At 47.6% G+C, this 12,468-nt stretch overlaps 1 protein-coding gene across 2 annotated transcripts in view; it reads left to right on the top strand.

Moving 5' to 3' along the window:
* WDR70 (WD repeat domain 70) overlaps positions 1-12,468 on the top strand; it is a 596,086-nt gene that overhangs the window by 435,001 nt on the left and 148,617 nt on the right. For both annotated transcript variants that reach the window (XM_030193048.1, XM_030193049.1), the window contains exon 12: positions 6,572-6,656. In XM_030193048.1, the coding sequence (XP_030048908.1) occupies positions 6,572-6,656 (85 nt within the window). The remainder of the gene's footprint in view (positions 1-6,571; positions 6,657-12,468) is intronic.

Here is a 12,468-nt window from a genome sequence, read left to right on the forward strand (position 1 = left end):
TAAAAATGACCGCCCCCTGGAGTCGATCAAAAAGCTCCGGGATGAGCGGAAGAGGGTAACGGTTCTTGACCGTGATGTTGTTAAGCCCTCGATAGTCAATGCAGGGTCGCAAGGACCCATCCTTTTTGGAGACAAAAAAAAAACCTGCCCCGGCAGGAGAGGAAGAAGGTCGAATGAACCCTTTACGAAGATTCTCCCGAATATAGTCCCGCATAGCTGCAGATTCATCCCGGGACAAGGCATATAATCTTCCTCTAGGAGGCGTCGTGCCCGGCAACAATTCAATGGGACAATCAAAAGGGCGATGGGGTGGGAGGGAATCCGCCTCCCGGGCATCAAAGACATCCGAAAACTCATCATATTCCTTCGGCAGACAGGCCTCACAGGGATGGAGGATTCCAGGCAGAGCTAGCACCTTAGTAGGAGGAGGGTGCACTGGTGTCAGACAGGTCTCAAAACAACGAGTACTCCATTGACTGATCTCTCCTGAAGGCCAGTCTATGCAGGGCGCATGCAGCCGCAGCCAGGGCATACCTAAAATTACAGGATGAATGGCTTGAGGTAAAATAAGAAACTGTATTTCCTCATGATGAAGAAGGCCCACCTGCATCCGAAGCGGAAGGGTGAGATGAGTAATCGGCTGGGGAAGAGTAGAGCCATGAATAGAAGTCACCTGCAGAGCTGGTTTACAGGGAACCACCGGCCTTCCTATCCCCTGAAGTAGGCTAGCATCAATGAAGTTGCCCCCTGCTCCTGAATCCAGTAAAGCTAGGGTGTTTATTCTAAAGTCTTGCCACAGTAAGATAATCGGTACAGTCATCAAATTGTCCGGAAGGGTTCCTGACTGACCCAAAACCACCCCTTCCACAAGGCTAGGGTCTAAGCATTTCCCGGCTTGTTGGGACATCCCTTCACAAAATGCCCAGGTTTCCCACAATACATGCATAATTTATTACTCCTCCGGTGGGCCCGCTCAACAGCTGATAGTCGGTGTCTGCCAATCACCATAGGCTCCTCCGCTCCCTCCGCAGCTGGACCCGCAGCCCCCTGAGGGGAGACCGTACGGTGTCTTTGAGGAGAGGTCCTTCGAGACAAACGAGAGGCACCCTGTTCTCGTGCCCGTTCCTGGAAGCGGACATCAATCCGGATACATAGGGCGATTAAGGCATCCAGAGTACTTGGAATCTCACGGCCGGCTAATTCGTCCTTAATACGCCCACTCAAGCCTTGCCAGAAAATGGCCGTAAGGGCCTCTTGATTCCATTTAAGTTCCGCAGCCAGGGTGCGGAATTGAATAGCATAGGCTCCAACCGAGCTGTTCCCTTGCTGAATCCGTAGTAGCTCACTAGCAGCAGAAGAGGGACGCCCTGGGACATCAAAAACCATGCGGAACCTACGTAGGAATTCTCCTAGTTCTGAGAGGAGAGGATCCTGTTGTTCCCAGAGTGGTGAAGCCCAGGCCAAGGCAGGACCGGAGAGTAACGAAATGATGTAGGTAATCTTTAATGTGTCCGTAGGGAAGGAGGCAGGTTGCATGTCAAAGAGCATTTGACATTGATTCAGGAATCCGCGGCATGCGGCGGGTGTGCCGTCAAATCGGGGAGGTTCGGGCAAACGAAAGGCAGGATGGGATGGAGACGTCCTACTTGCTCCAGACGACGACCCTCGCTGTGCTGACATCTGAGAGCACACATCCTATAGTACCCCAGACAATCTGTTAAGCTGATCCTGCTGTTGTTGAAGGGCTTGGGCCAAGTCGGTCAGATCAGGCTTATCTGGCGAGCTCATGGCTTCGGCTTTCTGTCAGGCCTATTCCACGATCAGTGAGCCCCTGTGCCAAACACGTCTGGCAGCCAGACAGTTCTGATCTTACCTGGAGAATCAGGACAGGAACTTCCCCAGGGAGGAAGGACTGGAACCCAGGAGGGACAGCAGACAGATGGCCAGAGCCCAGCACCAGGTCAAAACAGAACTTCAAGGCAGACGGCAGGCAACAGCTAAGTCCAGGTCCAATCCAAGGTTCTGGGCAGGCGGCAGGCAAAAGCAAAGTCCAGGTCCAATCCAAGGTTCTGGGCAAGCGGCAGGCAAAAGCAAAGTCCAGGTCCAATCCAAGGTTCAGGGCATGCGGCAGGCAAAAGCAAAGTCCAGGTCCAATCCAAGGTTCAGGGCAAGCGGCAGGCAAAAGCAAAGTCCAGGTCCAATCCAAGGTTCAGGGCAAGCGGCAGGCAAAAGCAAAGTCCAGGTCCAATCCAAGGTTCAGGGCAAGCGGCAGGCAAAAGCAAAGTCCAGGTCCAATCCAAGGTTCAGGGCAAGCGGCAGGCAAAAGCAAAGTCCAGGTCCAATCCAAGGTTCAGGGCAAGCGGCAGGCAAAAGCAAAGTCCAGGTCCAATCCAAGGTTCAGGGCAAGCGGCAGGCAAAAGCAAAGTCCAGGTCCAATCCAAGGTTCAGGGCAAGTAATCCACAAAACACAGAACTCAGGAACCACACAAGCAGAAGCCGAAGCAAAGAGTTCTGCCAGCCTCTGTCCTTAAGTAGCCCCCTCCATCAGGAAGACAATCTTCAGCTGTCCAGGGGGTGGAGCCTGCAACCCGCTCCAGGGCTCTGGATAGGCTGGTCACCGAGAGAGGGCGGCCGCGACCAGCCAATCCAGACCTCGAAGGGGCGTTCTCCCTGCTCCCGGGCCCCGCGCCCGGAAGAGACTCACCAGCTTGTGAGCGCCGGCCATTATGGCAGCGCCGGCGCTCTCCAGCCGCCACCGCGCAATAGCGGCGAACCGGCGCCGTCCAGGAGGTCAGCACGATTCCCCGCATACGCCGCCCGTAGCCAGCGATACCCCGCTCTCTCCTGCTCGCGGAGCGAGGCATCACTGCGGGCAGGGCGGCACAGGTAAGGGACGTGACAGAGGCCTACCGACCTTATCGGCGGTGCAGAAGGGAGAACTTGACGAACCAGTAAGGGTTGACGAGGTTATCCGAGTTATAAAGGAGCTACCGGCGGGTAAGGTGCCAGGTCTTGATGGATTTACGAATGAGTTTTTTAAAGCTTATGTGCTGGACCTGGTGCCTTACTTGACGATGATCATTAACTCGGTAAGAGAAGGGGCAGCCTTACCGGGTCCACTGGGGATATTTGGACAAAGTAATGATTAGAGCAGGGATTGGTCTGCAATATAGAACCTGGATTCAGGCATTATACTCATCGCCGAGAGCTTGTGTTCGAGTGAACGGGGGACACTCTGAGGCATTTATGCTAGAGCGAGGAACACGGCAGGGATTCCCATTGTCCCCCTTACTGTTCGCTTTGGCGATGGAACCTCTGGCAGCGGCGATAATACACAATGAGGATATAGCGGGCATAAGGATGAGAGAACGGGAATATAAAATTGCATTATTTGCAGATGATGTTCTCCTGTCCTTAACAAACCCATTGGTCTCTCTTCCTAATTTGATGAAGGAGATCAAGGAGTATACAAGGGTATCTGGGTATAAATTAAATGCTAGCAAATCCTCGGGTCTAGCAATAGGGGTCCCATTGAATTTAATGGACACCTTGAAGTCATCCTTTGCCTTTAAGTGGGAGAGTAATGTCATAAATTACCTTGGGGTGAAGATTCCTAGTCAATTGTCTGAGCTGTTTGCTGTCAATTATCCGGTCCTCAAAAGAGAGGTGCAGAGAGATCTAGAGCGCTGGGGGAATATGGGCTTGTCCTGGTTCGGGAGGATAGCAGCCCTTAAAATGAATATTTTACCTCGATTATTGTACCTGTTCCGGGTCCTCCCCTTGAGGATATCTCGATCCTTTTTGTTGGGTCTTCAAGACATCTTAATTCGGTTCGTTTGGAACCAGTGAAGACCGCGGTTGCCTCGAGCCCTCCTATACAAGAGTAAACGATTGGGAGGGCTGGGGGTGCCAAATTTACACTAGTATTATTGTGCAGCGCAAACTAGGGCGGCGGTAGAATGGTTTAGAAGGGAAGATCATAAGCTGTGGGTAGACATAGAACAAGCCTTGGTGGGGTCCCGGAAGCTTGGACATCTAATGTGGCTAGCTGAGGACAGGTGGGTAAATTCCCACCTACAGTACAGGCCACTTTTTACTACTGGAATAGTATGTTCCCGGAGAGGCAGCCGCCCGTGTCGGGACTGGCCCCAATAGTGGATAACCCTTCATTCGTACCAGGCATAGGAAGTAGCGTCTTTAGTAGTTGGGCGGACTCTGGACTGGATATGTTCGGACAGCTACATATGGGAGAGACCGTGGTCTCGTTTGAGACACTGAGGGGGGACTTTGGGCTCCGGGTATGGGATAGATATGCCTACCTACAAATACAACACTTTTTGAAAGGGAGACCTATGCAGGATGCATGAGACGGGAAGTACACCCGATGGAGGAGATGTGTGTAGAATCGGGAGGAACGAGAGGTATGATCACACGTTTGTATTGGAGGCAAGATCAAAACCGTCCCTCTTACACAGGAACAGGTAGGAGCAGGAGTTAAAATTTACATTACCGGAAGTAGGCTGGTTGACTTTAGAAAGGGGACTTTCAAGATCCTCTAGGTCAGTAGCAATGCAGGAGAACGCTATAAAGGTATTTTACCGATGGTACTTGACACCGGTAAGAGTACACCATATGTTTGCCCAGACATCAAAAAGGTGCTGGCGTAACTGTGGGGCGGATGGGAACATGGGACACATCTGGTGGCTCTGTCCTAAAGCGCAGGCATATTGGAAAGGGGTACAATTTAGATTACAGAAATGGATAGATAGGTCTATACGGTGGCATCCTCTAATCTTTTTGTTAGGACAGAAATCGGAGGGCATTACATCTGATCAGTGGTCTTTGGTGCGGTACTCTCTGCAAGCGGCTAGAGTTCATTTGGCTAAAAACTGGAAAAGTCCATTGGTGCCCTCCATGGCTGGTTGGATCACTAAAGTGCACTATCCTGCTTATAATCGAACGAGAAAAACGCCCAAGTCCCGACCTAAATCGGGAGATGGACGTTTATCTCACAAAAACGAATAACGCGGTATAATCGAAAGCCGAACTTGGACGTTTTCAACTGCACTCCATCATGGAAGCGTACAAAGTTGACAGGGGTGTGTCAGAGGCATGGTGAAGGCGGAACTGGGGCATGGTTATCACCCGAACAGAGATGGGCGCCTTTCGCCGATAATGGAAAAAAAGTATGCGTTTGTAGCTAGAATTTAGGGCACTTTTCCTGGACTCTGTTTTTTCACGAATAAGGCCCCAAAAAGTGCCCTAAATGACCAGATTACCCCCAGAGGGAATCGGGGATGACCTCCCCTGACTCCCCCAGTGGTCAATAACGCCCTCCCACCACAAAAAAATGATGTTTCACAACTTTTAATTTTCACCATCAAATGTCATACCCACCTCCCGAGCAGCAGTATGCAGGTCCCTGGAGCAGTTGTTAGGGGGTGCAGTGAACTTCAGGCAGGTGGACCCAGGCCCACCCCCCCCCCACCTGTTACAATTGTGCTGCTTAATGCTTATTAGTCGTCCAACCCCCCAAACCCACTGTACCCACATGTAGGTGCCCCCCTTCACCCCTTAGGGCTATAATAATGGTGTAGACTTGTGGGTAGTGGGTTTTGAGGGGGATTTGGGGGGCTCAACACACAAGGGAAGGGTGCTATGCACCTGGGAGCTCTTTTACCTTTTTTTTTTTTTTTGTAAAAGTGCCCCCTAGGGTGCCCGGTTGGTGTCCTGGCATGTGAGGGGGACCAGTGCACTACGAATCCTGGCCCCTCCCATGAACAAATGCCTTGGATTTATTCGTTTTTGAGCTGGGCGCTTTCATTTTCCATTATCGCTGAAAAACAAAAACGCCCAGCTCACAAATTGTCGAATAAAACATGGACGTCTATTTTTTTTCGAAAATATGGTTTGATCCACCCCTTCACGGACCCGTTCTCGGAGATAAACGCCCATGGAGATAGACATTTTCGTTCGATTATGCCCCTCCACGTGTGTGAGATGGAGAGATTGACTGCGGTGAATAGGAAAACTTTACCCAAATGGAAAAAAGTATGGGAACCCTTTTTGCAACGATGTTCCGGGTAATATAACTATTAACGATAAGGAATGGAAGTCGGGAGGAGGGAGGGAGTTGGGGGGGGGGGGGATAAGGGAGAGGGGTTAGGACTTGGGTAATGCAAAAATGTTATAAATTAGAAGTATATTCAGTTGGTATCAGTGTATTTTGGTTATATTGAAGTGTCATTTAGATAGCTACTCAATGTTAGCATTAGAATATTGGAAACATATTGAAATGTACTGATTTGAGTACTGAATGACTTGTCTACAAAATGCTTAATAAAGACTTCTATAAATTAAAAAAAAAAAAAAAGAACTGAACAGTGTAAACAGTTCCTTTTGTAGGGTGATTTTTTTCAGAAGTTTAAAAAAATCTGATACGATAAATTTACGTTCAGGATGTTCAGACCCTGGAATAGTTGTAGATCAGTGGAAAGTAGTAAATCCCCTTGTACCACAGAGTAAAAATTCTGCTTTGTTTGCCATGTCTTAATATATTTTTTTTCTACAGGAGATGATTCTCTAAAAACGTGGGACATCAGAAATTTCAAGAAAGCTCTGAATACTGTTACAGGTCTGCCTAGCTTCTTTCCAATGTAAGTAATGCATTATTACTTTTTCATTAGAATTGCATTTTGCTACCATGAAGGAAATCTGAGTTGGAAAGTGCACAGGCTTGAGATTACGGTACATAGAATAGTCCAAAAGAAAGTAATAAATAAGAGCATCATTGGCTATTTTGTATTCCTGTAATCTGAATCATGATGAGATACTGTAATTAACACTGGGAAATATTGGAGGGGGAGGGGGGAGGTCACACGGTGCACACTACCTAGTTAAATGCAAGACAGCAAGGCTTTTGTGGGCATTGCACAAATACAGGCTATTTTGACTCCCAAATCAAGCTCACCATGGTCTATATCATACCTGGAATCCCTGTAGATTCAGCTGGAAAACCTTGCTGAGCTTGAAGCACACAGGGTGCCTGGGAGAAACCAAGAATGAATGAGAACAAAATGGCGGAAGGGCTTGTAATGATAACAGTGCCATCAGGAGATAGGGAGCAGAAGATGTCCTGTAATGTTACTGTGGCTCTTGAAGAAAAACTGAACAAACTACAGTCAGCAGTGGAAAAAATCAGATGCCGCTGCTCAATAGCCACTTAGAAGAGCAGGAGAGTAGAAACTATAGAAACAACTTTAGGCTGGTTGGTCTCCTGGAGAGTGTGATTGATGTGGAGCTTTATATGATCTTTAGCAGCTGGTTGCCAGAGTGCCTGGGCCCAGAAAGATTAGGCTAGCATTCTTTTCTGAGAACGCTCATAGGATCAGTGCTAAGGGAGAGGCTGATAATAGATGATAAAGAAAAGTGGGAAGTGGACCAATGACTCCAGGGAAACGGGATACTGATGTATAAAAGTGGTATTTTATACATCAGTATCCTGTTTCCCTGGAGTCATTGGTCCACTTCCCACTTTCCTTTATCTTCTGTGTTCTCGTGGGAGTCAGCGTTCATCCACCTTGGTGGATTACCTTCTCCTTGATTTTCTAAGGGAGATGCTGATCGCAGACCCAGTACAGCTATTGCTCATATATTAGTTGGTTGAACAAATAGCAGATTTTAATAGCCTACAGGAAATTGGGACTGCTGAAATATGAAGGTAACAAGATTCTACTCTTTAATGACTACTCCAACAGGGTTGTTATACAAAGAAAGGAAATGGTGCCCTGCTGCACAAGCTGTGTTGTAAAGGAATAATATTTGCCCTCTTATACCTTGCATGACTTTGAGTCTGGCATGATGGCGACATTGGTGACCAAGGGGAAGATACACTAAAAAATTGTTAGAGCCCTTCCCTTACCGATTCCCTTAGCGAATCGGTAGGGAACCGGCATGCATTAAGGAAAGGGAATGCAAATGAGCTGCTCGTTGTAGCTCACTTGCATTCTCTATTCTGTCTGTAAACACTCGGCCAGTTGGCCGGTCGAGCATGCGCAGAGCAACCAAGCGTTATGCTGGCTGCTCTGCGCATGCCAAGGATGTCCTTCACTCAAAAAACAACAACAAAGAAAACTCACCCAATCCGTTTCAAAGCCTTTCAAAAGTCCCAGAAGCATCGTTAGCTCCCCCCAGGCAGTTGCTCAGACTGCCTGCCTGCCGGGACGAGCTGCAAAGAAAAAAAAAAGAAACATCTCCTGCAACTTCTTCGCAGCTCAAACGTCTTTTTTGGCAGTGCTTCACTCAGCTGAGAGACCAGGAAGTTTCTGAGCCAATCACAGTGCGTTTAGCTCGACTAAACATAGTAAACATAGTAGATGACGGCAGAAAAAGACCTGCACGGTCCACATCCAGTCTGCCCAACAAGATAAACTCACGTGCTACTTTTTGTGTATACCTTACCTTGATTTGTATCTTTCCTTTTCAGGGCACAGACCATATAAATCTGCCCAGCACTATCCCCGCCTCCCAACCACCAGCCCCGCCTCCCACCACCGGTTCTGGCACAGACCGTATAAGTCTGCCCAGCACTATCCCCGCCTCCCAACCACCAGTCCCGCCTCCCACCACCGGCTCTGGCACAGACCGTATAAGTCTGCCCAGCACCATCTCCGTCTCCCGCCACCGGCTCTGCCACCCAATCTCGGCTAAGCTCCTTAGGATCCATTCCTTCTGAACAGGATTCCTTTATGTTTATCCCACGCATGTTTGAATTCTGTTACTGTTTTCGTTTCCACCACCTCCCGCGGGAGGGCATTCCAAGCATCCACTACTCTCTCCGTGAAAAAATGCTTCCTGACATTTTTGTTGAGTCTGCCCCCCTTCAATCTCATTTCATGTCCTCTTGTTCTACCGCCTTCGCATCTCCGGAAAAGGTTCGTTGACAGATTAATACCTTTCAAATATTTGAACGTCTGTATCATATCACCCCTGTTTCTTCTTTCCTCCAGAGTATACATGTTCAGGTCCGCAAGTCTCTCCTCATACGTCTTGTAACGCAAATCCCATACCATTCTCGTAGCTTTTCTTTGCACCGCTTGAATTCTTTTTACATCCTTAACAAGATATGGCCTCCAAAACTGAACAAAATACTCCAAGTGGGGCCTCACCAACGACTTATACAGGGGCATCAACACCCCCTTTCTTCTGCTGGTCACACCTCTCTCTATACAGCCTAACAACCTTCTAGCTACGGCCACCGCCTTGTCACACTGTTTCGTCGCCTTCAAATCCTCAGATACTATCACCCCAAGATCCCTCTCCCCATCCGTACCTATCAGACTCTCCCCGCCTAACACATACGTCTCCCGTGGATTTCTACTCCCTAAGTGCATCACTTTGCATTTCTTCGCAAGACCATTCTTCTAGCTTCCGTAGGTCCTTTTTCATGTTTTCCACTCCCTCTGGGGTGTCCGCTCTGTTACAGATCTTAGTATCATCCGCAAATAGGCAAACTTTACCTTCTAACCCTTCGGCAATATCACTCACAAATATATTGAACAGAATCGGCCCCAGCACCGATCCTTGAGGCACTCCACTACTCACCTTTCCCTCCTCCGAGCGAATTCCATTCACCACCACCCTCTGGCGTCTGTCCGTCAACCAGTTCCTAATCCAGTTCACCTCAGACGTTTTTATTATTGCAAGGGGAGGAAGGCGGCCAAAATGGGTGCCCATCCAAAAGAACCCGTTCATTTAGGCCCCCTTAATAATAAAAATGACTTTTTTGGCCGAGCTTCACTCAGCTGAGACCTGGAAGTCCCTGAGCCAATCACAACGCTTTCAGCCGAGCTAGACGCGCTGTGATTGGCTCAGAGACTTCCAGGTCTCTCAGCTGAGTGAAGCTCGGCCAAAAAAGACATTTTTATTATTCCGGGGTCCAAAAAAGAGTCTGCAGCATTGGAGCCTGTTTGATTTCTTTTTTTTAATATGGTGAAGAATGTCCATAAGGGATGCTCCTGACAAGCACTTGGGCTGTTTTTCAGGTGGAGCGCTCACATAATTTATTTTATTTATTTATTGCATTTGTATCCCACATTTTCCCACACATTTGCAGGCTCAATGTGGCTTACATTGTTCTGTCGTGGGGTCACCATGACAGAATGGCATATACAGTTATAATTTCATAAGAATATGGGAAGCATTGTATATGAAAGCATCATGTATAAAGATATCAATATCGGAAGAACAGGTAAGCACAGCAATGTACTAATGTTCAAATGGTGGATCATTATGGTATATTCTATTAAAGGGGTGGGTCTTCAAGGATTTCCGAAAGTTGAATTGGTCATGCATTTTTTTCAAAGCGGGTGGTAGTGCATTCTGTAGCTGCGTCCATGACGAGCACTTGGCCGTTTTTGCCCCCCCCCCCCCCCCCCCCTCCGATTTTTTTTTAAACATTTTATGAAGTTTTCCAATCCTGCGCAGACCCAACGAGAGGTACAGACCTCTCGTTAGATTTTCCACTGTTTTCCAGCGTTAAGGCAATCGGAAAAGGTTAGTGCATCTCATCACAATAGGGGTTTCTACACAATTTGCTCATCTGCATTCCATTTTCGTTAGCTGCTACCGTCGTCAGAAAAAAGTATTTAGTGCATGCCAGGGTTTACTACTTGCTCGTTAATGGCTCGTTAAGTTTAGTGCATCTGGCCCCAAGGAGAGAGGCCAAAGCTTTCTTGGATGGTCTGATTAAAACAGCAGATGGTGGAGGGCAGCTCTGAATCAGATATATGGACATGGTTGACAGTAGATGTTTTGTAACAGTGACATGCATATCACCCAGTATTATTATTAACTTACTACACCAAAGACCCCTCTGACACCATTGAGAGGGGTCTTTGGTGTAGTTCTGAACGTGGTCTGCTTCTGTGGCCAAGAGTGGACTCTGCTCTGACATACTGTTGATTTGTCACTTGGTCCATCTTAGAGCTGGAACCCTTTGCTGTCTAGCAAGGTGGATATGAGAAGGTGGCAGAACTGGTACGCTATGATCATCAAGTTTGCTTGTTTGATGGTTACCTCATGATTTTGCTCTAGTTTTGATCGTAAACAGGGACATAGACATAACTCTAGCAGAGGTTGCCAAACTCTGAAAGGCACTACATCTGCTTTATAGTTGTCAGCACTCTCTTGACATGCATCATGAATCCAGATAGCTATTGATATCTAGAGTCCTGGGAGAAGACGAACATGGTAATGAAGTTGTGCATCAGTTGAATTCTCAGATTGTTTACCTAGTTGGATATCTTTTGGGGGGATATTGAGTTATTGAGGTGGGGGTTTATGCTGAGGTAGGGGAACAACTTTACTTTTCTTCAAGCAGTGGGTAAAGAGATACTGACATGATTATGTTGGGTGGGGAGGGGGCCTGTGAGGGAGGAAGGATTAGAGATAGTTTGTGAAATGATATGAATGGGGATGGATGAATGTGATTATCTGGTATTATTGACTTAAATCCAGAGTGAGAGGGATCTACCATACTGGAAGGTACTGTGGAAAGTATATTGATTTCCAGAGGTATACCTGGTGAGCCTAGTTGGAGGGATTTGCCATGGGTTAAGGACGCATACATTTGTATACAGTTTGTATTATTTCCAAGTTGAAACTAGCAACTTAATGTGAATGGGATCAACTCCCTCATTAAAAGACAGAAATTCTATCCTTATTACATAAATAATGTGTGCCTATTTCCATGAAACCCATGTAACAACACTAGAACTTGAGAAACTGAGGAGAGGATGGGTGGGAGAGGAGGAATATTTTGCTTTTAGCGGAGGACAGGGATGTGGCTATCCTGTTAACACAAACAGCTACCATTTCATATGCATAAATTAATTCAAGACAGCGAAGGATGTTTTGTTTCACTATTGGGTAACAAATGTCTATTTCACAATGTTTATGTGCCCAGTGTGTACAAACATAAATTCTTTTCAGACCCAGATTATAAGCTGATAATTGGAAGAGATTTTCATATTACAGCCGAGCCCTCCATTGATTGTAAGGCACCTAAGCAGAGGATGAGGGATCATGGAAGTAAAGGTGTTAATTTCTTGACAGAACATTTGACATAATCCTGGATATATGGCTGGTAGGGATGGAAGGAACAGAAAGCAAAACATAGCCCATATAGTGCTCATCCCAAAGCCAGGGAAAGATCCAAAACAGGTGAGTGCTTACAGGCCAATATCACTTCTAAATCATGATATGGAAATTTTGGCACGATTTTATCATGTAAGCAGATAAGTATCTACCTCATATCAGACAAGCTGATCACAGGACCACTGAGAGGGGGGGCAGGGGGGACGAAAATTCCCCGGGCCCGGGTCTCCAGGGGGGACCCGGCGCCGCAGTCCCACCCGCGTGCCCGCCCTCGGCTCCATCGTCTGACTGTCTGCCACCGGGCCGGGCCCC

This window comes from Microcaecilia unicolor, chromosome 2 (genome assembly GCF_901765095.1).
Source record: "Microcaecilia unicolor chromosome 2, aMicUni1.1, whole genome shotgun sequence".
Classification (NCBI taxonomy): domain Eukaryota; kingdom Metazoa; phylum Chordata; class Amphibia; order Gymnophiona; family Siphonopidae; genus Microcaecilia; species Microcaecilia unicolor.